This window comes from Triticum urartu, chromosome 3A, assembly GCF_056163025.1.
Source record: "Triticum urartu cultivar PI428250 chromosome 3A, HENAU_Tu73, whole genome shotgun sequence".
NCBI lineage: Eukaryota > Viridiplantae > Streptophyta > Magnoliopsida > Poales > Poaceae > Triticum > Triticum urartu.
The window spans coordinates 714104405-714131456 of NC_141875.1; the positions used below are offsets into that span (position 1 = coordinate 714104405).

Below are 27052 nucleotides of genomic sequence, written 5' to 3' on the forward strand. Positions count from 1 at the left end.
TGTGAGGAGCGCGGAGCGTGCATGAAGAGATAGGCTTGTTGTACAGCGTAGGACAAATGAGGGCGAGTGATCGTCATGTACTGCAAGGAGCCTGTCAAACTACGGTAGATAGTAGGATTATCTAGGAGATCACCGTCGGAGGTGGATAGCTTAGCGCCAGAGTCGATGGGGGTGAGGACGGGGTGATAGTTGGTCATGCCGGCACGCTTGATGATATCCAAAGCATATTGTCGCTACGAGAGGTGAGGTCTAGAGGGCGAGCCGGTGACGGTGATGCCAAGGAAATGAGAGAGCTCCAAGGCCTATCACAGAGAACTCACCATTACGGAGAGAGATGATGTAGTTAAGAAAGGTGGGTGAAGACGTTGTAAGGATAGTGTCATCGACGTATAGGAGGAGGTAGGAAGTGGGGTTCGTTGACTTATAAATGAATATGGAGGTACCACATTTAGAAGCAATGAATGCAATAGAAGCAAAGAAGGCGGCGAAACTAGTGAACCATGCGTGCGGGGCTTGTTTAAGGCCGTAGAGAGATTTATTAAGAAGACAACATAAGATGGGGTGACAGGGTCTTCTAAACCTAACGGGTGCTGGCAGTAAACGGTCTCGGTAAGGTGCCCGTGAAGAAATGCATTCTTGACGTCCAACTGATGAATGGACCATGAGTGAGCAGTAGCGAGAGAGAGAACAATGCAGATGGTGCTAGGCTTGATTACTAGAGAGAAGGTTTCCTTGATCTGAGAAAAACCACAAACTACCCATCTTGCCTTATAGCGAGCAAGAGTACCATCGGAGTTATATTTGTGACAAAAACCCACTTCCCACTAATGACTGGAGCTGTGGAGGGCCGAGGAACAAGAGCCCAAGTCTCATTTTGGATGAGAGCTTGCTACTCGTCACTCATAGCGTTGGTCCGGCGTGGGTCGGCAAGGGTGGCACGATAGTTAAGAGGAAGAGGAGAAACACCGTGAAGGTCAAGGAAGTTGAGACGTCGCGACGGTAGATGGAAGATGACTTGGCATTGGTGCGCATGGTATGAGGGTTAGCGGGCAGAGCGACGACAACGGCGTGAGGGGGAAGAGACCGAGGAGTAGTGGTACTGCCAGAGGAAGAAGGGGTAGGGCTAGAGGAAGGCGTGCTAGGGGTAGGGGTGTGGTTAGAGGAGGCTGAGGACACGGCGGAAAGCGATGTCGTGGCAGCGTTTTCGTTGGGTGAAACGGCTACTATGGCAGAGGTGATGCTGGGCGAAACGGCTGCCAGGTCAGCGGTTCGATGAGGCGAAACGGCTGCCGTGGCAGCAGCGGCATCGCTCAGAAAAGGCGCCATGGAAGTTGAAGTAGGCGCGATCGGGGCAGCACGGGACCATCGGGCGAAGCCAGATTAGTGAGAGTGAGCGCCGGAGAGGTTGTTGTGGAACCGGAGAAGGAAAAAACGAACTCGTCGGACACAATGCGCCGCGAGGTATAAACTCGGTTGCTGCTGCGACGCAGTAGCCTCTGTGTTGGGGTAGCATAGGCATCCGAAAAAACAGAGGTGAGAGTAAGGGGTGGGGTTTTGTAGAGGGTTTCATGCGGGGCGGCGAGGGAAAGGGTTTTGGTAGGAAGAAGATTAAGAAGCAGCATGGCCGTGGTAAGAGCGTTGGCATAGTAGCGCGGTGGCATGGACGCTTGAGCACGCGTCTGTACTACGTCGTTGGTGGACTGAATGGCACGCATGGATTTCCCGTTTTGCGAAGATGTGTAGGGACAAGAGAAGCACATTATTGTTTCGAGGGGAAGAAGAAAGTCATGGTTTTGTGCACTCTCGAACTCACATCCGTTGTCACACTGCAGAGTTCGAATATTCCGACCAAAGTACATACGAACGTAAGCATGAAAGTGGCGAAACACGACATACACTAGACAAGGGTGCAGTCCATAAATCGCAATGCAAGAGATCAAATGGTTCGATAGTAAACTAGTAGTGGGAGAAAACGGCAATCACACGTGTTTGCCGGTGTGACAAGCGTGACACAAATGTCCATCCGTTACAGGCTTATTACAGTGATCAAAAACTTTATTTTGGCAGAAAGTGGCGACGCCGGAATGACCTAAGCGGCGGTGCCAGAGATCAATGAGGCGCGAGACGGTGACGGCGAGGGTAGTAGGTGTCGCCAGCGGGAAGATGTCGTAGAGCTCTCCCTCACTTATGCATCGTAGTATTTCCGCCTTGGTTGGATAATCCTTCACAGAGAGGCTGTAAGGGTCAAATTCGACAGAACAATTATTGTCTGTAGTTAACAGACGAACCGATAAAAGATTGTTGTTCAAGTAGTTAACGGACCTAGTGGGATTAGGAATAAAGGTAGAACTGATATGACTTGATGGGCATAGAGCTACCGTTTCTGACGTATACAGGGGGAAAATTTGACACATAGGCGACGGAGGAGAGCTTACCGGGGTTCGCTGCGAGATGAGTCGAGGCGCCGGAGTCCGTTACCCAGCCGCTGTCGGGCGACTGCAGAGAGAGGTTGTGGAGTGCCCTCATCAGCGCCGCGTGGTCGACAGTGCAGGAGTCCGGCTGCGGCGGTGGCGGAAGATACTGCACTGCTGGTGATGAGGCGGCAGCGGCAAATACTGCTGGGGAGGAAACAACAACTACTGCAGGAGACTACTGAAGGATGGCGGCGGGAAGGTGTTGTGGGCATATGCCAGCCATGATCCGAGGATGTCGGGCGAGGCTGGGGCGGCAACACCATCGGATAGGCATAGACATGCCCCGTCCATGGTGGCGGTGCAATAGTGGCGCCCTAGTACTTGCAACTGTTGGTGAAGCACCGACATTTAGTATTGCCTTGGTTTGGCGATGGGGAGCCTGGTTTACCACCATCGAAGACTGGAGTGACCGAGTGAGCGGCCTGGCCTAGCTCTCAAAGACAAGCCATTTCCTTCTTACGTCGGGGTCTCGGGAGCCAGGCCAGGCCGCTCGCTCCGGGCTTCGGTGGTGGCAAACCGGGCTCCCCGTCGCTGAACCAGGGGCAGTGATAAATGCGACGCTTCACCAACAATGACGGGTACCAGGGCGCCGCTCCCGCACCGCCGCCATGGACCGGGCATGTCTATGCCTATTCGATGGCGTTGCCACCCCAGCCTCGCCCGATGCCCAGGATACTCAGATCATGGCTGGCGTATGCCTACAACACCTTCACGCCACCGTCCTTCTGTGTCCCGTGCAGCAGTTGCCGTTTCCTCCCCAGCACTCCCATGTCGTCGACCACACGACACTGATGGGGGCACTCCACAGCATCTCTCTACAGTCGCCCGAGGGCGGCTGGGTAACGGACTCTGGCGCATTGACTCATCTTGCCTCGAACCCCGGTAAGTTCTCCTCCGTCGCCCATGTGTCAAAATTTCCCCCTGTGTACGTCGCCAACGGTAGCTCTATGCCCATTAGCCATACGGTTCTACCTTTATTCCTAATCCCACACCTTTAATCCTAATCCCACTAGGCCTCTTTATCTTAACAACGTCCTGGTTTCTCCAAACTTGATCAAATATCCTTTATCCGTTTGTCTGTTAACTATTGACAATAATTGTTCTGTCGAATTTGACCCTTACAGCCTCTCTGTGAATGACTATCCAACCTGGGCGGAGATACTCCCATGCAACAGTGAGGGCGAGCTCTACTACATCTTCCCGCCGGCCACACCTACTGCCTTGGCCATCACCGTCTCGCGCCTCACCGATCTCTAGCACCGCCACTTACGTCATCCTAGCGACGTCACTTTCCACCAAAATAAAGTTTTTGATCATTGTAATAAGCCTATAATGGATGGACATTTGTGTCACACTTGTCAGACCGGCAAACACGTGTGATTGCCGTTTTTTGCCACTACTAGTTTTTCTACCAAACCTGATCTCTTGCATTGAGATTTATGGACTGCAGCCTTGTCTAGTGTCTCCGGGAACAAGTATTATTTGTTAATCATTGATGAGTTTTCCCGTTTTCGCTGGACCTTTCCCCTCAAACTTAAATATGATGTTCCCGTCGTGTTTCGCCACTTTCATGCTTACGTTCGTACGCACTTTGATGAAACACATAGAGATTGACATTCACATTGTGCGTGACAAAGTCTCTCTGGAAAGTGTACGTGTGTTGCATGTACCTACCTCTTCGCAGTACACAGATATCTAGCTACACGAAAGGGCTGTCTACTATCACTTTCACGCAGTTTTGGTCCAGTATCAATGTTCGGCAAGCCCACGTTGACACTGCGGGGGCCGTTAGACTATTGTGCTGGTCAGCCGCAACTTCACTTGTGCTGGTAAGCCGGCTCCACCACTACCGCCCTTGCATGGCGCATGCAGCAGCTGCTCCTGTTATCTCTAAGTAGAAATCGGATAAGTAGTTTTGGTTGTTAGTGCATGTGTGTGTGTGCGTGTTTATTCTCTCCTCTGTCATGTACTTCTCTTTATTCACTACTGCCCCAAGTGCAGGAATACAACATGTCTTGAGCTCAATCTAGTCATTCAACACTGCTGCCTCGCATGGGCTGGTTTGCTGCTTCGTGCATGAGAGAGTTTGTTGTCCGGAGTCCCTGCTAGCTTCTGTTGCTGCTACTTTGCTGCTTGAGAGAGATGGCATGCAGGCAAGCCGGAGCGCGGACGATGCACGCATGAACTTCGAGGTGCTCAAGCACTACCCGGCATGCTGCTGCTCGACTCCTTCGATGGCGTGCTTCGAGTCCATGGCTTTGTGGGTGAGTGGATGTGTGTGGTGTGTAGACAAGAGAGGGGGGAGGTGTGTGTGACTTGCATGGGTGTGTTTGTGTTTGTTTGTGATAGAGCCGTGTGTGGTTGTGATGAGAGTAGAAGATATGAGATGTGTGGTGGCTTGCTTTCCACATCATCAATCTGTGGTTGCCTTTTAACCAATCATAGGCGAGCACATTTCCTGAGTGTTACACTTGGCAAACTTCTTTTACATGTTTTTTTTTCTTTTTCATTCTTTCTTTATTTTATTTTTCTTCTGTTAACTTTTTTGATAAGGCCTAAATATATGATGGCATATGAGAACATATATATGTTGTTTTAAACGGATATTGCCATCTTTTTAATGCACTTGCAGTTAAAAAATAATTATACGCAATAAATTATTAGAAAATGCATTAAATACTTGAATATACTAAATGTACCGCGAAGCATATCAAATTTGGACAATAAACATTTAATGGTGTTATTTCAATGCACAAAAATTTTCAAGGGCATCCGAGCAAGCACTCTGACACTTCGCATGCAACGCTGACCTGTTCTATCTTAAAACCTAGTTTCTTCCTCGGTGTAGGTCCAGTTTATAAGGAGTTTACGTGGTAAAGTTTGTGAAACTTTCTCAAATTTTAACCTCAGCTTGTAGGTGTCATATGAGGACACCATGCCAAGTTTCATCTTTTTCAGACTTTGTTTGGATTTTTCGAAATTTAAAAACGGCCAAATTCCACGTTCTGAGTCGAGTCTTTGCACCCTCATGTTTGAAGTTCATTTTCTTTTCTTGGATAAGGCATAAACATGGACCCAAGAATACAAATATGATTTTTCAATCCATTTGTGGTGACCATTTCAGGTACACGCAGTTCAAATTTGATATATGTCCATTAAATGACTAGAAATGCATTTAATGGCTTAAATATATTAAATACACACTAAAAGATGCCAGATTTTAGCACAGATGATGTAATGGTCTATCTTGAGTACACAAAAAAATTCAAGGCCAACGGATGAAGAGGCGGTCACTTTGCATCCGAACTTGGTTTGTCCTGTCTCGTAACCTAGTTTCTTTCTCGGAGATTATCCGGTTTGTAAGCAGTCTATGTGATAACTATTCAGACGCCTCAAATTTTGATCACTGCCCGTAGGTTTCATATGATGGCACCATACCAAGTTTCATGTTTTTCAAACTTCGCTTGAGTTTGTCAAAATAAAAAACCACCAAATTCCATGTTCAGAATGGAGTCTTTGCACCCTCCTGTTTGAAGTTTCATTCCTTTTCTTGGATAAGGCGTCAACATGGACTCAAGAATACAAATATGATTTTTCAACCCATTTGTGATGACGGTTTCATGTACCACTATTTAATTTGATTTATGTCCTTTAGATGACTAGAAATGCACTTAATGACTTAAATATAGGAGATACACGCTGAAAGATGCCAAATTTTGCCAGGGATGGCGTATCTCGAGTGCAGAATATTTTTCAAGGCCAACGGATGAAGAGGTGGTTACTTCACATGCAAACTTGGTTCGTTCCGTCTCGTAAGAGCATCTACAACCGGACCCACCATACACGACCCAAACGCTCGGATGAAAAAACATCACCCAACCGGCGCCCCATTTCCGTCCCAAACGCCCGGACTGGCCGGCACTCCCCATATCCAGCCCAAATCTGGGGCGGATATGGGACCCTATCCGCACTCCGGCTGAAACCCTAGCCGCATTATTCCACTCCACTCCCCTTGCCTCTAGTCCACTCCCACTACCCAAGCTCCTGTCCGGCGATCTCCTACCCTCTAAGGCATGTCAGGCAGCGGTCCGAATCCTACACCTCCAGATTCGTTGACTCCGAGCTCATCCCACGAGGCCCCGAGGAGGAGAGGACCATCTGCCTTGCGCTTCGCTGCTCCTGGGAGGAGGCCGCCCGACGGCAACTCTCAGACTCCTTCTGTCAGGAACCCATTGCGTTCGCCCAAACGGCGCATGGATCCAGCGTGAGGTGTGTCACTGCTGCCTCAACAAAGGCGATGAGGCCCGTCTCGCGTCCGAACGTGCCGGCACATGCGCAACCACTTCAATGTTGCGCCGAGACGGAGGTGAGCGCATGGTTGTCGGCCGACGCAAATATGGCGTAGCATGCCGGCTGTACGAGGAAGCGGGTCTGGAAGGCGACAGCAGTCCTTGCGGCAGTGGATGTTGGCGAGGTGGAGTCCCATTCTTTGGCGCCCCGTGTGGTGCACGGCCAGCTAGAGTGCCGCAACCGCATTATGGTGGACGTCGCTGGCTCCTCTCAAGACGGATCCATCATCGATCTCACATCCACCGGCACCATGAAGGTTCCGGACTCTGACAAGGAAGAGTAGGCCATGGGAGACGGCGGTGCCTTGAGTCCCGTTAGCCGGTCTGTGTCCCATGTCATACGCTCTATCTCACCGGTGACCGGACCAACACTTTGAGGGGCGCAACCCGACGCTGGACATGGGCACGGCGGAGCCGGACGAGCTCCGCTTAGAGTAGGTTTTGCATTGCATGTAACAATATGGATTTGATAATTTGAAAAAATATTTGTGGTTATGGAATCGATTTTTTGTCCGATCAGTGCCCGTGAACACAAAAATAAATAAAAGAAGAAATCAAGGAAAATAGAAGGAGAAAAAAAGAAAATAGAAGAAGAAATAAAAGCAAAGATACAAAATTAGAAGAAGGATCCTAACACGGACACGTACACTTAGCTAGCTATCTTACCAAACTTCGGTACTAATTCCCAGCCTAACACGGACAAGCTTACACAAGTACACTACACGCTGTAATATAAGACGTTTTTTGACATTAGACTAGTGTCAAAAAATGTTTTATATTATGAGACGGAGGGAGTTGCTTATAAGAAAGCAAAGAAAATAAGATAGGAGCTAGCTTACCAAACTTGGATGTGCAAGCAACTTTGCGGAGAGCTCGGCAAAGGGTCCACGCCGTTAGTTAGTTGAAACCTCCATGGCGACAGTGTCAGGCGTGTAAGTGTCTCTACCCTCAAACAGAGGGCCGCGTTGGTTTATATTGCATCGGAGAGACCCATCTCTCGTTGGTTACAGGAGGCGGCAGCCAAAGCTAACCGAGAGAGATTTTACAGGAGAAATAGAGAGATAAAGAGAAATAAACAAGAAGACCTCCTATTTGCTAATTACTCCTGTTACATGAGCTTGGCGCACAAGGATACAATACTAGATGGGACATATAATATGGTTAACACCTTTCCTTAATCATAACGCTTGAATTTTTAAGAAGTATTGTAGGTAAAGCCTTTGTGAAGCCATCAGCAACTTGATCCTTCGAATGCACAAAGCAAATTTCTAACTCTTTGTGGTGCCATGGTTCGCCCGCCCTTGCCCACCTATTTATAGTGATGACAGCTCCAACCGATTGGCCGATCTTGCCGTTCGTGCACGTCCTTGCAGAAGGGTTGTTGCCATCCTTGCCGTCCGTGCCTGTCCTAGACCTTTTTGGGTCTCTCTTGAGAGGTGGACTCATATTTGTATTTCCAATTGGAACGATAGCCAGCTCATTTCCCTCGGATTCCGTTTGGACAATTTATTTATGAGTGTGTTTTTCTATAGCCCGAGCTCCCTGGTACCCACTATCTTCACCATTCAGACTGTGGGAAGATGCATGAGGATATATGCAAGCTTTGAAAATGTGCAGCCGTGTCAGGGGAATCTTAAGCTTCATACACTCATATGCGACCTGCAAAAGTCTGGCATCCATGGCAGATCATGCTGCAGTGCTACTGTAGCCACATTCTCTCCCATTCTCATAAACTTTGTTTGCTCTTTCTTTTTTCCCTCACCTATCGCCCATCACATGCGAAAAGAACATGAGAGAAAGTACGCAAGAACAGTGCCTCGTCTCTGAATGCGCATGCAGTTTATTTATGAAAAAGACTAAAAAATTTCCAGAAAAGCCTTTGCACGTGGCAACTCTGACTCACTTGGTTTGACTTTTGCGCCAATTTTTTCAAACTATTGCATCCTGCATACTCTCTCTCCTCTTCTTATATTCTCTCTAATTGTTGATTGTAGTTCGCTGCGCTGTGGAGGAAGAGAGAGACGAGGCACTGAGTTTGCATGTGATGGGTGAAAAGGTGAACAGTGAATAATGAGCTGCATCCTGCATGTGACCAGTGAGCTGCGTATGACAAGACGCCTGCAACTTTGGGTGGGCCTATACTACATGTGGCTACGGTGTCTTTGGAAAGGACAACTGCTAATGACACTGCAATGTTCTGATGATGACCCTCTTTTGCACACATCTCAATAGCGCGACGAACGCATAGATAAAGGGTACCGTGTAGGACGAGCTACGGAAGAACTTTACCTTTATTTATAATATCTATTTTTATCTACATCATGGAAATCTGCTTTTACATTTTTCTAAAAAAAACATTGTGCACAGACAATGGTAAGTGGGCCAAGAGGCTACCAAAGGGCCTGTACACTTTTGGGTTCGCGCGGGGGCCTTGACCGCAACGAACATCTGGCAGGCCTCCACCCTCCTCATCGTGCGTGCGTACCATTCGTTGGTGCTGGGTTCCCCAGAAATCTGGCATTCGGTTGTTATCCGGGTCCTGGATAAAATCCTGCCATACCACGGCCTAAACCCTAACCCATCTTCATTTCCGATCTCCCTCCCTCCCTCCCTCCCTCCCTGTGCATTGGGCAGGGGCTCTCCTCTCCGGCGCCGGCGGAAGCAAGAACACACAACGCCCTCTGATTGATTGATCAAGCAGGTCCTCTTTCTTTGCCTATCTCTACGTACTACTATACTGATCTGTTCCTCATTTTTCTCTTCTTGCCGAAGAAACTCTTCATCCAGAGAACGTACGTACGCTAGATATATAAGAAAGCTCGAAAGCTCATTTTTTTTTTTTTTGAATTTTAGTTTTTGTGTAGATAGAGAACAGAGATAGTCGTCCAAACCCTAACTGTTGTCACTAGATTACTCATCTTGCTCCTACTTTCCGTATGAAGTGTTGACATCGTTTTTCTTGTTTGTCTAAATAAAAGCTGTACAGAAGCATGCATGTGTTGTTAATTAGAGTTACTAGGCCGGAAATCATATATTCTAATTCTTTTTTCTTCCATTATTAAGATTGATCCACTGTAGCTAGCTTCTGTTTGTAATTAATCTTAATCTTGTTGGTCTGATGTCAGTTCTGTTCCGGAAAGTGTTAGTCATTTAACTGACTCATCAGTATACATAAACTGAATGAACAATAATGCACATATACACTTTTAATGATTGCCGAAGACTTGACTCTGCTGGCTAGCTAGCACATCAAAAAAGCCTTTGCATACTATGCTTTTCAGAAAACTATGCTTAGTTAGCGTGACACCTTATTCTCTACGTACTTATGCAGTAAATTTTCTCTTCTTGGTTCTACTCTTTTTAGAAAATGGCCTCTTAATTAGTTGCTACTAATACATGTCGGAATTAACTGTTGATATGTTTTTGCGCATTGCCGTTCTTCCATAACCTGTCTAAATAAATTGTCTAAAGTTTGGTCATGTATGTTCGGTTTGGTCATTCATTCAGGATGCACATCTATGTTAAGAACCCGACCGGCAGGACGATCTGCCTCAAGGTCCACGCATCGGACACCTTGTACAGCGTCAAGGCAAAGATCCAAGAGCAGTACCGGCTCGTCTTCGACGGGGAGCAGCTACAGGACAACCTCACGCTGGCCGATTACGACATCAAACACGAATCCACGATAGACATCCAGGAGAAGATGCAGATCTTTGTGAGGGAGACGCAGACGGGTAGGACCATCCCTCTCGAGGTCGACAGCCTCGACACCATAGGCACCGTCAAGACAAAGATCCACTACATGGAGGGCTTCCCCACAAACCTGCAGTGCCTCATCTTCAAAGGCAAGCAGCTCGAGGACGACGAGCGCACGTTGGCCGAGCACAATATACACAAGGATTCCACGATCCTTCTCGTCCTCCACCCACGCCCCAGAGGTGGGATGATCATCTTCGTATGAAGATGTTGATAGGGAAGACCCTCACTTTTGAGGTTGAGAGCTCAGACACTGTCGAGAGTGTCAAGGTGAAGATGTACCAGAAGGAAGGTATTCCTCCGATACAAACACGCCTCATCTTCGCCGGCAAAGAGCTGGACGACAAGCGCACCCTGGCGGAGTACAAGATTCAGAAGGAGGATACCCTTCATCATCTGCTCTGCCTTTGTGGTTGTTGATCGACATGCATGGCTATTCTGGAACGACCAGTTTTATTTTGCTGTACTCTAGTCTTGTTTCTCTCCTTCCATATTCCATTAGTGGTGATTTATCAGTATGTACAACTATCATTCAGTATGTCAGGTTCTGGCTCCCTTATACATTAGTAGTGAACTAGTGATATGGTGTTATCAGCAAAACTACTTATCATTTGTATGAATGCGTCACCTCTTGCAGCCTTTGCAAGCAGCAGACCCACTGCATAATACCCGTAGTGAACGACATTACCTTTGTTCACGTGCTCGTGTGGCCAAGTGCTACAACTTGTTCTGTATAGATAGACAAGGCATTTGCCTCTGAGTGATGATGATAAGTGCAGTATAAAGAGAGTTCCTTTAGGTAATTCATAAAAGAATGCCGGCTTTTGGTTAAAGTTATAGTTTCACTCCTGTATGATTTATTAGGGTTAAAGTTATAAATAGAGGTAATTCGTAAAAGAACTTAGTTGCTTGTAATGTTTATTTTTATTGTAGCTTGTATATGAACTCACAGTGCATTTCTTGGTGTAATTTTAGCTGTATTGTAGTGTAATTTAGAGTAACTTAGTTTTTAACGATTATGTATGTATTCTTGCTTGATGCTAATGTTAGTTTCTCTTTTTTTGCAGGGTGTTTTGGATAGTTTTTTATTTGTTAGGCTCTTTAGTTAATCTTCTGTAATATAAACTCTAATTGAAAGTAGGGTTAAGTGTTACAGCTATATTTTCTGTGGTTTTTATTGTATGCCCCTGCACCCACTTCAAATGTAATTCGATTATTTTGTGCCTACAAGCAACACAATATAATTGCTTTAATTTGTGTACCTACAGTTGCTAGGTTCGAGTTTTATTGTATGTTCCGGATGCTTACTATTTTTTCTCTTCTCCGTTCGTATTAGGAGGTGTTTCTGCATATTTGATTCATTGTTCTGGTCAGTACTCTGTCATTCCATGTAGTTTGCCATGTCAGGCTCAGGCTCCACATACTGTTGCTACACAACGTAGATCAATGTTATATCATTAGCCGATGAATAGTGTTGGTAGATTTTCTCTATTTTTTTTGAACGGTCACCGGGGGGGGGGGGGGGATCCCCACCTGAATATATTGCTCAAAAAGCTGCCAAAGCCAAGAGTCGCCCCTTAAGCTTTGGCTGGTCCAGTTTATAAGGAAAACTGGGTCAAAAACCTAAACAAGCTGACCCCGTTTATGAGGGAAACTAGGCCGAAAACCGTACAAGTAACAAGGTTACAGAAGAAGAGAAAAAATTGACGCCCAGGAGATGGCCCGACCTAGCTAGCATGTAGAAAGACCAACACCAGGAGAGACGCAAGTAGATGTGGGGTGTTGTAAGGGATCACAATACCTAGACTTTGCTAGCAACCTAACGCACCGCACTGCGTGCGTACCGAGCCCCGCGGCACAACTCAGGAGCATCCACAATCAACGAGTGTAGAACACGAACCTTGACTGGGAGCCCCGCAGCGGAAGATCGGAACGATTAGCAAATTGGGGAGGCACTTTGCGTCATCAAAGAGCAAAGATGAACCAAGACATCACCGAGAGCACGACGCTCACCGCAACACATCGGCCACCATGGGAGGATCTTGAGCAAGCATAGCGAGACACCTACACGAGGGGGAAACAAATGGCCGCCTTGCGGTGCCGAAGGCACCGCCACCAAACCCCAAAGAACACCACCGAACAACCACTGTCGACTCCAAGTCAGTCGCACCAACACCACCACTGGTCTCTCCAGCTGATCCCTATTCCAAAAATGATGCCCTCAAGAGGGGAACGATGCGATGCACCACCATCATCCGATCCGGTAGAGCATGGATCCAAGGTTTCCCTTGGAGAGGGGACGGTAAGGGAGAGGAGCACTTCACCACAGCAGCACCTTCAAGAAGGATGCGATGCCCGCGGACGCCGCTGCTGCCGGCTCCGACCATAGCCGGAGGCATACTTTCGCCTGGCATCGTCTTACACGCACATACCAAACCAGCTGGTCCACCGCATCCAGCCCCCACCGCCTCTGGCCAGATCCAGACGGATCCAACCCATCCCACTGTTGGAAATATGCCCTAGAGGCAATAATAAATTAGTTATTATTATATTTCCTTGTTCATGATAATCGTTTATATTATCCATGCTAGAATTGTATTGATAGGAAACTCAGATACATGTGTGGATACATAGACAACACCATGTCCCTAGTAAGCCTCTAGTTGGCTAGCTCGTTGATCAATAGATGGTTACAGTTTCCTGACCATGGACATTGGATGTCGTTGATAACGGGATCACATCATTAGGAGAATGATGTGATGGACAAGACCCAATCCTAATCCTAGCACAAAGATCGTGTAGTTCGTATGCTAAAGCTTTTCTAATGTCAAGTATCATTTCCTTAGACCATGAGATTGTGCAACTCCCGGATACCGTAGGAATGCTTTGGGTGTGCCAAACGTCACAACGTAACTGGGTGGCTATAAAGGTACACTACGGGTATCTCTGAAAGTGTCTGTTGGGTTGGCACGAATCGAGACTGGGATTTATCACTCCGTGTGACGGAGAGGTATCTCTGGACCCACTCGGTAGGACATCATCATAATGTGCACAATGTGACCAAGGAGTTGATCACGGGATGATGTGTTACGGAACGAGTAAAGAGACTTGCCGGTAACGAGATTGAACAAGGTATCGGATACCGACGATCGAATATCGGGCAAGTACAATACCGCTGGACAAAGGGAATTGTATACGGGATTGATTAAATCCTCGACATCGTGGTTCATCCGATGAGATCATCGTGGAACATGTGGGAGCCAACATGGGTATCCAGATCCCGCTGTTGGTTATTGGCCAGAGAGTTGTCTCGGTCATGTCTGCATGGCCCCCGAACCCGTAGGGTCTACACACTTAAGGTTCGGTGACGCTAGAGTTGTTATGGGAAATAGTATGTGGTTACCGAAGGTTGTTCGGAGTCCCGGATGAGATCCCGAACATGACGAGGAGCTCCGGAATGGTCCGGAGGTGAAGATCGGTATATTGGACGAAGGGTATTGGAGTCCGGAATTGTTCCGGGGGTACCAGGTGATGACCAGCGTGTCCGAAAGGGGTTTCGGAGGCCCCGGCAAGCGTTGGGGGGCCTTATGGGCCAAGGGGAGAGGGCACATCAGCCCACTAAGGGGCTGAGCGCCCCTCCCACCCCATCTCACGTAACCAGGAGAGGTGGGGGCGCCACCCCTAGGGCAGCCGCCCCTCCCGGCTTGGGGGGCAAGTTTCCTAGGGGGTGGGGGCGCCCAAACCCATCTAGGGTTTCCCCTGTGGCCTCCGCCCCTCCCCTAGGGAACCCTAGGGCGCCTCCCCCTCCTCCCTTCCCCATATATATAGTGAGAGAGAGAGGGCAGCCCTCTCCCTCCTCCAACACCTCGTCCTCCTCCGTAGTGCTTGGCGAAGCCCTGCCGGAGAACCACGAGCTCCATCACCACCATGTCGTCGTGCTATCGGAGTTTTCCCTCAACTTCTCCTCTCCCCTTGCTGGATCAAGAAGGAGGAGATGTCCCCGGGCTGTACGTGTGTTGAACGCGGAGGTGCCGTCCGTTCGGCACTAGGATCATCGGTGATTTGGATCACGACGAGTACGACTCCATCAACCCCGTTCACTTGAACGCTTCCGCTTAGCGATCTACAAGGGTATGTAGATGCACTCCCCTCTCCCTCGTTGCTAGATGACTCCATAGATTGATCTTGGTGATGCGTAGAAAATTTTAAAATTCTGCTACGATCCCCAACAGTGGCATCATGAGCTAGGTCTATGCGTAGTTTCTATGCACGAGTAGAACACAAAGTAGTTGTGGGCGTCGATTTTGTCAATTTACTTGCCGTTACTAGTCTTATCTTGATTCGGCGGCATCGTGGGATGAAGCGGCCCGGACCGACCTTACACATACACTTACGTGAGACTGGTTCCACCGACTGACATGCACTAGTTGCATAAGGTGGCTGGCGGGTGTCTGTCTCTCCCACTTTAGTCGGATCGGATTCGATGAACAGGGTCCTTATGAAGGGTAAATAGAAATTGGCAATTCACGTTGTGGTTTTGGCGTAGGTAAGAAACGTTCTTGCTAGAAACCTATAGCAGCCACGTAAAAAAAACTTGCAACAACAATTAGAGGACGTCTAACTTGTTTTTGCAGCAAGTGTTTTGTGATGTGATATGGCCAAAAAGGATGTGATGAATGATATATGTGATGTATGAGATTGATCATGTTCTTGTAATAGGAATCACGACTTGCATGTCGATGAGTATGACAACCGGCAGGAGCCATAGGAGTTGTCTTAATTTATTTATGACCTGCGTGTCAACATAAACATCATGTAATTACTTTACTTTATCGCTAACCATTAGCTGTAGTAGTAGAAGTAATAGTTGGCGAGACAACTTCATGAAGACACAATGATGGAGATCATGATGATGGAGATCATGGTGTCATGCCGGTGACGATGATGATCATGGAGCCCCGAAGATGGAGATCAAAAGGACCGAAGTGATGATGGCCATATCATGTCACTATTTGATTGCATGTGATGTTTATCATGTTTTACATCTTATTTGCTTAGAATGACGGTAGCTTAAATAAGATGATCCCTCGCAATAATTTCAAGAAAGTGTTCTCCCTAACTGTGCACCGTTGCGAAGGTTCGTCGTTTCGAAGCACCACGTGATGATCGGGTGTGATAGATTCTTACGTTCGAATACAACGGGTGTTGACGAGCCTAGCATGTACAGAACATGGCCTCGGAACACATGCGAAACACTTAGGTTGACTTGACGAGCCTAGCATGTACAGACATGGCCTCGGAACACGGAGGACCGAAAGGTCGAACATGAGTCGTATAGAAGATGCGATCAACATGAGATGTTCACCGATGATGACTAGTCCGTCTCACGTGATGATCGGACACGGCCTAGTTGATTCGGATCATGTATCACTTAGATGACTAGAGAGATGTCTATCTGAGTGGGAGTTCATGAAATAATCAGATGAACTCAATTATCATGAACATAGTCGAAAGGACCTTGCAAATTATGTCGTAGCTTACACTTTAGTTCTACTGTTTTAGATATGTTCCTAGAGAAAATTTAGTTGAAAGTTGATAGTAGCAATTATGCGGACTGGATCCGTAAACTGAGGATTGTCCTCATTGCTGCACAGAAAGTTTATGTCCTTAATGCACCGCTCAGTGAGGTGAACCTCAAGCGTCAGTTGTAGATGTTGCGAACATCTGACATACACGTTTTGATGACTACATGATAGTTCAGTGCGTAATGCTAAATGGTTTAGAATTGAGGCACCAAAAACGTTTTGAAACATCGCAGAACATATGAGATGTTCCAAGGACTGAAATTGGGATTTCAGGCTAGTGCCCACGTCAAGAGGTATGAGACCTTTGACAAGTTTCTTAAGCCTGCAAACTAAGGAGAAAAGCTCAATCGTTGAGCATGTGCTCAGATTGTATGAGTACTACAATCGCTTGAATCGAGTGGGAGTTAATCTTCCAGATGAGATAGTGATGGTTCTCCAAAGTCACTGTCACCAAGCTACTAGAGCTTCGTGATGAACTATAACATATCAGGGATAGATATGATCCTTGAGCTATTCGCGACACCGCGCAAGTAGAAATCAAAAGGGAGCATCAATTGTTGATGGTTAGTAAAACCACGAGTTTCAAGAAAGGCAAGGGCAAGAAAGGGATACTTCATGAAACGGCAAATCAGTTGCTGCTCTAGTGAAGAAACCCAAAGTTGAACCCAAGCCCGAGACTAAGTGCTTCTGTAATAAGGGGAACAACCACTGGAGCAGAACCACCCTAGATACTTGGTAGATGAGAAGGCTGGCAAGGTTGAAAGAAGTATGTATTGGACATACATTATATTAAATGTGTACTTTACTAGTACTCCTAGTAGCAGCAGGGTATTAGATACCGGTTCGGTTGCTAAGTGTTGGTAACTCGAAATGAAAGGCTACGAATAAACGGAGACTAGTCAAAGGTGAGACGATGATATGTGTTGGAAGTGTTTCCAAGGTTGATGTGATCAAGCATCGCACGCTCCGTTTACCATCGGGATTGGTGTTAAACCTAAATAATTGTTATTTGGTGTTTGCGTTGAGCATAGACATGATTGGATTATGTTTAGCGCAATACGTTATTCATTTAAGGAGAATAATGGTTACTCTGTTTATTTGAATAATACCTTCAATGATCTTGCACCTAAAATGAATGGTTTATCGAATCCCGATCGTAGTGATACACATGTTCATGCCAAAAGATATAAGATAGTAATGATAGTACCACATACTTGTGGCACTGCAATTTTAGTCACAATGGTATAAAACTCATGAAGAAGCTCCATGTTGATGGATCTTTGGACTCGCTTGATTTTGAATCACTTGAAACATGCAAATCATACCACATGAGCAAGATGATTGAAAGGCCTCGTTTTCAGTAAGATGGAACAAGAAAGCAACTTGTTGGAAGTAATACATCTTGATGTGTGCAGTCCAATGAGTGCTGAGGCATGTAGTGGATATCGTTATATTCTTACTTCACAGATGATTTGAGTAGATGCTAAGTATATTTACTTGATGAATCACGAGTCTGAATTATTGAAAGGTTCAAGTAATTTCAGGGTGAAGTTGAAGATCATCATGACAAGAGGATAAAATATCTATGATATGATCATAGAGATGAATATCTGAATTACGAGTTTGGCACAGAATTAAGACATTGTGGAAATTGTTTCACAACTAATACAGCCTGGAACACCATAGTGTGATGGTGTGTCCGAACATCATAACTGCACCCTATTGGATATGATGCATACCATGATGTCTCTTATCGAATTACCACGATAGTTTATGGGTTAGGCATTAGAGACAATCACATTCACTTTAAATAGGGCACCACGCAATTCCGTTTGAGTCGACACCGTATGAACTATGGTTCACAGAAACCTAAGTTGTCGTTTCTTAAAAGTTTGGGGCTGCGACGCTTATGTGAAAAAGTTTCAGGCTGATAAGCTTGAACCCAAAGCGGATAAATGCATCTTCATAGGACACCCAAAACAATTGGGTATACCTCCTGTCTCAGATCCGAAAGCAATAGGGATTGTTTCTCGAATCAGGTCCTTTCTCGAGGAAAAGTTTCTCTCGAAAGAATTGAGTGGGAGGAAGATAGAACTTGATAAGGTTGTTGAACCTTTACTTCAACCAGAGAGTAGCGCAGCACAGGAAAAATGTTTCTGTGGCACCTACACCAATTGAAGTGGAAGCTTATGATAGTGATCATGAAACTTCGGATCAAGTCACTACCAAACCTCGTAGGACGACAAGGATGCGTACTACTTCAGAGTGGTACGTAATCCTGTCTTGGAAGTCATGTTGCTAGACAACAATGAACCTACAAGCTATGGAGAAGCGATGGTGGGCCCGGATTCCGAAAAATGGCTCGAGGCCATAAAATCCGAGAGAGGATCCATGTATGAAAACAAAGTGTACTTTGGAAGAACTACTTGATGGTCGTAAGGCTGTTAGGTACATGTGGATTTTAAGAAGAAGACGGACGTGGACGGTAATGTTATCGTCTATGAAGCTCGACTTGTGGCGAAGAGTTTTTCACAAGTTCAAGCAGTTGACTACGATGAGATTTTCTCACCCGTAGCGATGCTTAAGTCCGTCGGAATCATGTTAGCATAAGCTGCATTTATGAAATCTGGCAGATGGATGTCAAAACAAGTTTCCTTACCATTTTTCATAAGGAAAGGTTGTATGTGATACAATCAGAAAGGTTTTGTCTATCCTAAGGATGCTAAAAGGTATGCTAGCTCCAGCGATCCTTCCATGGACTAGAGCAAGCATCTCGGAGTCGGAATATACACTTTGATGGAGTAATCAAAGTTTATGGGTTTATACAAAGTTTGCTAGAAACTTGTATTTACAATAAAGTGAGTGGGAGCACTACGACATTTCTGATAAGTATATGTGGATGACATATTGTTGATCCGAAATGATGTAGAATTTCTGGAAAGCATATAGGGTTATTTGAAAAGTGTTTTTCAATGGAAAACCTAGATTAAGCTACTTAAACATTGAGCATCAAGATCTATAAGGATAGATCAAAAACCGCTTAATGGTACTTTCAAATGAGCACATACCTTGACATGATCTTGAAGGTGTTCAAGATGGATCAGCCAAAGAAGGAGTTCTTGCCTGAGTTGTAAGGTATGAAGTTAATACTTAAAGCTCGACCACGGAAGAAGAAAGAGGAAGGACGAAGGTCGTCCCCTATGCTTTTTTCATAGGCTCTATACGGTATGCCATGCTGAGTACCGCACCTGATGTGTGCCTTGCCACATGTCTGGCAAGAGGGTACAAAGGTGATCTACGAGTAGATCACCAGATAGCGGTCAAAATTATCCTTAGAGGAATAAGGATATGTTTCTCGGTTATAGAGGTGATAAAGAGTTCGACGTAAAGAGTTACGTCGATGCAAGCTTAACACCTATCTGGATAGCTCTGAGTAGAGATACCGGATACGTATAATGGAGCAACAATTTAGAATAGCTCCAAGTAGAACAGTTATTTGAAATGGCTCCAAATATAGCGTAGAGATTTGCGAAGTACATACGGATCTGAATGTTGCAGACCCGTTGACTAAAACCTCTCTCACAAGCAACATGATCAAACCCAGAACTCATTGAGTGTTAATCACATAGTGATGTGAACTAGATTATTGACTCTAGTAAACTCTTTGGATGTTGTTCACATGGCGATGTGACCTGTGAGTGTTAATCACATGGCGATGTGAACTAGATTATTGACTCTAGTGCAAGTGGGAGACTGTTGGAAATATGCCCTAGAGGCAATAATAAATTAGTTATTATTATATTTCCTTGTTCATGATAATCGTTTATTATCCATGCTATAATTGTATTGATAGGAAACTCAGATACATGTGTGGATACATAGACAACACCATGTCCCTAGTAAGCCTCTAGTTGACTAGCTCGTTGATCAATAGATGGTTACGGTTTCCTGACCATGGACATTGGATGTCGTTGATAACGGGATCACATCATTAGGAGAATCATGTGATGGACAAGACCCAATCCTAAGCCTAGCACAAAGATCGTGTAGTTCGTATGCTAAAGCTTTTCTAATGTCAAGTATAATTTCCTTAGACCATGAGATTGTGCATCTCCCGGATACCGTAGGAATGCTTTGGGTGTGCCAAACGTCACAACGTAACTGGGTGGCTATAAAGGTACACTACGGGTATCTCCGAAAGTGTCTGTTGGGTTGGCACGAATCGAGACTGGGATTTGTCACTCCGTGTGACGGAGAGGTATCTCTGGGCCCACTCGGTAGGAAATCATCATAATGTGCACAATGTGACCAAGGAGTTGATCACGGGATGATGTGTTACGGAACGAGTAAAGAGACCTGCCGGTAACGAGATTGAACAAGGTATCGGATACCGACGATCGAATATCGGGCAAGTACAATACCGCTGGACAAAGGGAATTGTATACGGGATTGATTAAATCCTCGACATCGTGGTTCATCCGATGAGATCATCGTGGAACATGTGGGAGCCAACATGGGTATCCAGATCCCGCTGTTGGTTATTGGCCAGAGAGTTTTCTCGGTCATGTCTGCATGGTTTCCGAACCCGTAGGGTCTACACACTTAAGGTTCGGTGACGCTAGAGTTGTTATGGGAAATAGTATGTGGTTACCGAAGGTTGTTCGGAGTCCCGGATGAGATCCCGGACATGACGAGGAGCTCCGGAATGGTCCGGAGGTGAAGATCTGTATATTGGACGAAGGGTATTGGAGTCCGGAATTGTTCTGGGGGTACCAGGTGATGACCAGCGTGTCCGAAAGGGGTTTCGGAGGCCCCGGCAAGCGTTGGGGGGCCTTATGGGCCAAGGGGAGAGGGCACATCAGCCCACTAAGGGGCTGAGCGCCCCTCCCACCCCATCTCACGTAACCAGGAGAGGTGGGGGCGCCATCCCTAGGGTAGCCGCCCCTCCCGGCTTGGGGGGCAAGTTTCCTAGGGGGTGGGGCGCCCAAACCAATCTAGGGTTTCCCCTGTGGCCGTCGCCCCTCCCCTAGGGAACCCTAGGGCGCCTCCCCCTCCTCCCTTCCCCCTATATATAGTGAGGGAGAGAGAGGGCAGCCGCACCCTTCCCCTGGCGCAGCCCTCTTCCTCCTCCAACACCTCGTCCTCCTCCGTAGTGCTTGGCGAAGCCCTGCCGGAGAACCACGAGCTCCATCACCACCATGCCGTCGTGCTGTCGGAGTTTTCCCTCAACTTCTCCTCTCCCCTTGCTGGATCAAGAAGGAGGAGACGTCCCCGGGCTGTACGTGTGTTGAACGCGGAGGTGCCGTCCGTTTGGCACTAGGATCATCGGTGATTTGGATCACGACGAGTACGACTCCATCAACCCCGTTCACTTGAACGCTTCCGCTTAGCGATCTACAAGGGTATGTAGATGCACTCCCCTCTCCCTCGTTGCTAGATGACTCCATAGATTGATCTTGGTGATGCGTAGAAAATTTTAAAATTCGGCTACGATCCCCAACACCCACACCGGGCCTGCCAGATCTGAGCTGAGCCGAGGCCAGCAAGCACACGGCACCACCACGCCCAGCCAAGCTCCCGGCAACCAGCTGCCACCACCCGCAGCACTCCCCTGCCTTCCACCGGAGAGGACAACCCCACAACCGCGCGCCCGAGATCCTCCACGAGCAACACGGGATCTCGAGAGCCGCCATGGCTAGCCGCCGACCTCCACTGCGGCAGAGAGCCGTCTGCTCAAGCCGGACCAGGGTTGCCTCCCCGATGCAACTGCTGCTGCAGGCCACGAAGGGCGAAACCCCGCCGCCGCCCCCTGGCCGACCTCCATCGCAGCAGAGAGCCCTCTACTCATGCCGGCCCAGGGCCGCCTCGTTGCAGGTCGCGAAGGGCGAATCCCCGCCGCCCCCGTCACCGGGCCGGGCTTTGCTGGAGGTGACCACTGGCGGTGGCGTGGGGAAGGTTCTAGGAAGGGGGGCCGAGGCCGGGCAGATCTGGTCCAATTTTGGTTTTCTATGTTTTTTTTGCAATGCAACTATACCTTGTATATTATTTGTGCCTAAAGTAGCTCAGTAAAAGAATATGATCCACTCTGTTATTTGTCAAGAAACTAGTTAGAGAAAGCATGTTTTTGATAATGTATTTTGTCTTTAGGATTGTTTTTTGCTATTAGAAAGCCATATGTTAAGGGAATCAACTTCATCTTCATTGAGGTACATCGCATGTGATTTGATGTTGCATTTCATTGCATTTGGTTCGATTGTAGGCACCTGCATTCAATAGTTTGAATAAGTTATCTGTTAATACAAGCAAGTATCCAGTTCTGCGAACTGTAAATAAATGCAGAGTAATTTGATCTAATAGTCACAAATTTGTCCTTTTAGTTCTGAACTGTAAATATGTTATCAGTTTTATAGATTATTTTTGTTTGTTGCTACTAGTGTGAGTGCCTTCTAGTGTGAATGTCTTTAGCCTGATTGTGTTTTTCCTTTTTCCTGTTAATTTAAATTTTAGTGCTTATGTTAATGCCTATCAATATTCAGTGTAAGCAAGCATCAGATCATAGTAGTTTGCACTTCCAAAGTTACTTAAATTCAGTCCTTCAATCACAGCTGTTTAAGAACAGGTAGAAAGTGTCTAAAACTAGTAGATCAAAGTTTCTTAACAGTGTTTGGTTTTTCAGTTTCCAAAGTTTGCGAAAATATTCATATTTTCTCTCAACTGGAGCAATCCCCCCCCCCCCCCCCCCCCGTATGTTTTTAACTAGTTTTCCCAAAAAGGAATTGCTAGCTTCCTGAGCATGTTTTGATTCCTGTGGTTTGTTTATTTCTGCAAATTCAGAAATCTATGATCTGGGCATGTAGTTTTCAGTTTTCCTGTGATCATAGACTACTAGTTCATGCGACCATATCCTAGTTGTTCCTAGGGTTTCTCCTGTTTCATGCATTTGTCTGATTATGTTCTTATTTTCGATCTGTGGAGATTTTGTGCTTAACTTATCCTATGTAATGATCCACTATAGGTCTATTATTTCTTCCAAATTTGTTCAGGCGGGAGAGAGACGACAAGAGGGGATGAATGCACGGGGGGGGGGGGGGGGTGTTTACCTGTGATATTTTTGTTCTCCAGCCATGTTTGTGTCCTAGATCATGGAGAAATCGCCCTCTCTGGTGACGCTTCTCTAGGGTAAATTTAGTGGAATTGTGGTGTAATTCTTTTGTGTGTTTTAAGTGTAATATACAGTGTACTTTTAGTGGAATTACAATGTACTTTTAGTGGAATTACTGTGCATATTCAGTGATTTTTACACTAACTATTAGTGGAATTTACATTGTAAACCTTAGTGGGTTTATAGTGTACTTTTAATGGATTTTGCTCTGTATTTGCAAGTGGCATTTTTAGTGGAATAACAGTGTATTTTTAGTGGAATTACTGTGCATTTTTTGTGGTTTTTACACTGTAATTATCAGTCGTATTATTAGTGTAGTTTTAGCCCTTTGTATAGTTGATTCATAGCAGCAGTAACTGTAATTTTTTTTTCTGTTGTTCGGCTGTGTGGTTAGATGTCATCAGTTTTGGTCTAGTTTTGGTCCTTTTCATCCTCCGGTAGTTAGCTTAGTCCACCTCTTGTTAGCTTTTAACCCTTTTAGCTGCTTTCTGTATGGGTTTGAATAGTTTGGTGTGTGGACCTGGTTAGAAGTGATCTGCGGGACAAAAAGAATAGGGAAACGGAAGACACGAGACATGTGACACTTATCATTCTTTAGTTGGCTGAAAAATATGACTGAAAGCAAATTAGATTTCATCCAGATGTAGAATAGACAGTCCCTATGTAAATCGTGTTTTTGGAAAAAAGACTCCCTACTTGTTAATGCAAAATTCTGTGCTTTAGCAAAACTGTTGTTACCCCTAAAAAAAAGCAAAACTGTTGTTTCTCAAAAAAAAGCAAAACTGTTTGTTAAACAGTTTCCTGTTTTATAGAGATCGGCTTGTGTATATTCTGCTTATCCAAACAACCCCACGTCCCTAGCCTCGGAAAGTGCAAGCGATTGAAATGGATCCGACCTATATATATATATAATCTATCTATCCCGAGGCTGAAACCAACTTTCTACTGCAGTTCCGATCTTCCCTCCATCCCCGGGCATTGGGTGTCGTGGTTCTAACTCTGACAGTGATGTAGGGGGGTATGAATGGAGAGGCTAGATCTTAGCTACTGGAAAGTTGTAAACACACCAAGATGTACGAGTTCAGGCCCTTCGCGGAGGAAGTAACAACCCTACGTCTTGGTGCCCGGAGGCGGTCGACTGGATTACTGGCGTGTGAATAACAGGGGTGTGAACCCTCCATACTGAGGAGGTGGGTGGCTTATATAGAGTTCGCCGGCCCCCTCCTGCCCTCAGTAATGCAGGGTTTAAGGTACATTTAAGGTTGGGTGTTACTGGTAACGCCCCTAATAAAGTGCTATAATGACCATAAAGACTACTTAACAGCTGACCGTTTGCCTGCGGAGTGACTACAGGTCTCCTGGCGGTCGAGTGGTTGGCTTCATGGTCGAGTGATAGCTTTCTGGTCGAGTGTCTTGAATCCGTCGAGTGGGATACCTTCAAGTCGATTGAAAGGTGACTCCTCCTAGGGATGTCCTAGGGTAGGGCTCCTTGGACAGGTCCGTGCCCCTACCCTAGGTACATGGCTTCATCATTAGCCCCTGAATGGATCGAGGTCAGAGTGGGGAAAGAGTTGGAGATCTTTCCGACTGATTCTTTGGGCTACGTGAGCGCCTCGTTTTGGGTCAGTCGTCACGGATGACGTTGCCAACCTTTTTCAGTCGCCTCGATCCATTCCAGGCCTTTCGTCGAGCGAATTTCTTTGCTTGTGACGTACTGAGCGCCGGCGCGATCGGGGTCTTCTGTTTTGACAAGTTGTTCTGTGGCCCGCGGATGTCGCAGGATTCAGATTTTGGGAAGCGCGCGGGACGGGAGCGGCCGTAGTAATCGGAAGCGATAAAGCGGAAGCTCCTCGATCCCCGTGTCGCCTTTTTTGCCACGTACTGCACGCGCGTCTGCTGCGGGATTTGACTGGATAGCCTGGGCCTACCAGTCAGCCATTCGGAAGCGGTCCCTTATAAATCGCCGGCTCGGGGTTTCCAAGCAGTGCGCTCTCTTCTCCTTCTTTCTTCTGCCTCTCTCCCTTCGCAAGTCCTTCCGCCACCTCCGTTCTCGCCCCAGCGCAGCAGGCCCATGCGAGACTTCGCCGGCGACGATGACGAAGAGCAAGACCTCCGCTCTGGAGCGCGCGAAGAAGGCGGCGGCGGCGGGGAAAGGGAAGAGGTCAGCTCGGGGCGGATCTTCCTCTAGGACCGCTCTGCCAAAGGATGGATCCAGGGCGACTGGATGCCGTCGGTGCTCCGGCAAGAGGATCTCGACGACATGGTCGAGGGGGGAGTCATTCCCCACCAAACCGCGCGTCTTCCGGGGGGAGAGATCGAACCTCAACCCCGCGACGGTGAGTGCGTGCTCCTAGCCACCCACATCGACCGAGGGTTTTCTCTGCCGCCCCATCCTTTTTTCCGGAGCTTCTTGAACTTCTTCGGAGCGCAGCTCCACCACTTCACTCCCAACTCCATTGTATACCTTACCGCTTTCATTTCCATGTGTGAGGCTTTCTTGGGTTGCCGCCCCCATTGGGGACTTTTCAAGCACATCTTTACTTGCCGTTCTCAATCGGTCAAGAAGGCCAAGTCGAGTGACGAGAGGACGCAGGTGATCCAGTTGTGCGGGGGCTTGGCGATCCAGACGAGGGGGAAGAGCTGTTTTCCATCCATTACTTTCCCGGAGTCGGTCCGTGGTTGGTAGGCGACCTGGTTCTACTGTCAGGACCAGGCGACCCCAGGACAGTCGACTGGTCTTCCTCCTTTCTCCCTCGACCGAGCTGAAAAACCCGCTTCTCTGAAAGTGACGCCGGAGGAAAGGGCCCAAGTCAAAGTGTTGGCCGGTCGAGTGGTCGAGCTTGTCCGTGAGGGTGTGACTGGGATGGACCTACTGGAGGTCTTCCTTCAGAGGCGCATCCAACCGCTCCAGGCCCGTGACCACCCGATGTGGTTGTACTCTGGTCTCGATGACACCACTCGGATCCACCCGGAGGAGGTCACCTACGAGATGCTGGAGGGGTGGCTGTCGAGCATCACGGGGAACAAAGACAACCCCCGAGGAGCCAGGAGGGTAACTCCACTCGACAACTCGTACGAAGTGGACCAGGTATGTCTTTTATGCTCCCGACTGAAATCTTGTTTTCTGCGTTGGTCTTCTTTGAGTTGGTCGATTGACTTTCGTCTTGTCTATTGCTTTCCAGGCGACCACCGAGATGTACTCGACGCCCAACGGGGCTCAGGAGCCAACTGAGGAAGGGGAGGCGAGCGGAGGTGAGAGTGGGGACGACCAAGGCGAGTGGGAGTCCGACGGTGAAGGAGAGGGAGACGACAACGTCGACTCCAGCGAAGAGGAGGAGGAGGAGGAGGAGGTCGAACCCCCTCGCCCAGAGGGGCGGTCCAAGCAGACACACGACCCAGCGCGGGAACGTGGCAAGGCGACTGCTTCTGTTGGGCAGTCATCGAAACGCCCTCGGACCTCTTCTCCTACGCCGACTGGGAAGGTTCCCAAGCACCCACGCACGACGCTGTCCAAGCTGCCCAAGGCTCTGCCCAAGATGAAGATAGCTGTCCCTACCATTTCCGGGTAAAAACAAAAACTTGCTTTCCTTCGTCGACCATGGACAGATCCTTGGTCGATTCATTGAGCCAACTGACTGACTTTCGAGGCTTGCAGCGCTGCTACTTCTGAGGTCTCCGCCAAGGGCGACGACCAAGAGATGGAGGATGCTGCTACCTCCAACCCTG

The 27052-nt window shown here is 47.3% G+C and overlaps 1 protein-coding gene and 1 pseudogene across 1 annotated transcript in view; both read left to right on the forward strand.

Moving 5' to 3' along the window:
* Nucleotides 1–10331: 10331 nt before the first annotated feature.
* Nucleotides 10332–10770, forward strand: LOC147982070 (polyubiquitin pseudogene; annotated as a pseudogene).
* LOC147982071 (polyubiquitin-like) overlaps nt 10642–27052 on the forward strand; it is a 28199-nt gene continuing 11788 nt past the window's right edge. Inside the window, exons 1-2 of the mRNA XM_087514229.1 lie at nt 10642–10991; nt 24341–24344. Of these exons, the coding sequence (XP_087370355.1) occupies nt 10781–10991; nt 24341–24344 (215 nt within the window). The 5' untranslated portion in view covers nt 10642–10780. The remainder of the gene's footprint in view (nt 10992–24340; nt 24345–27052) is intronic.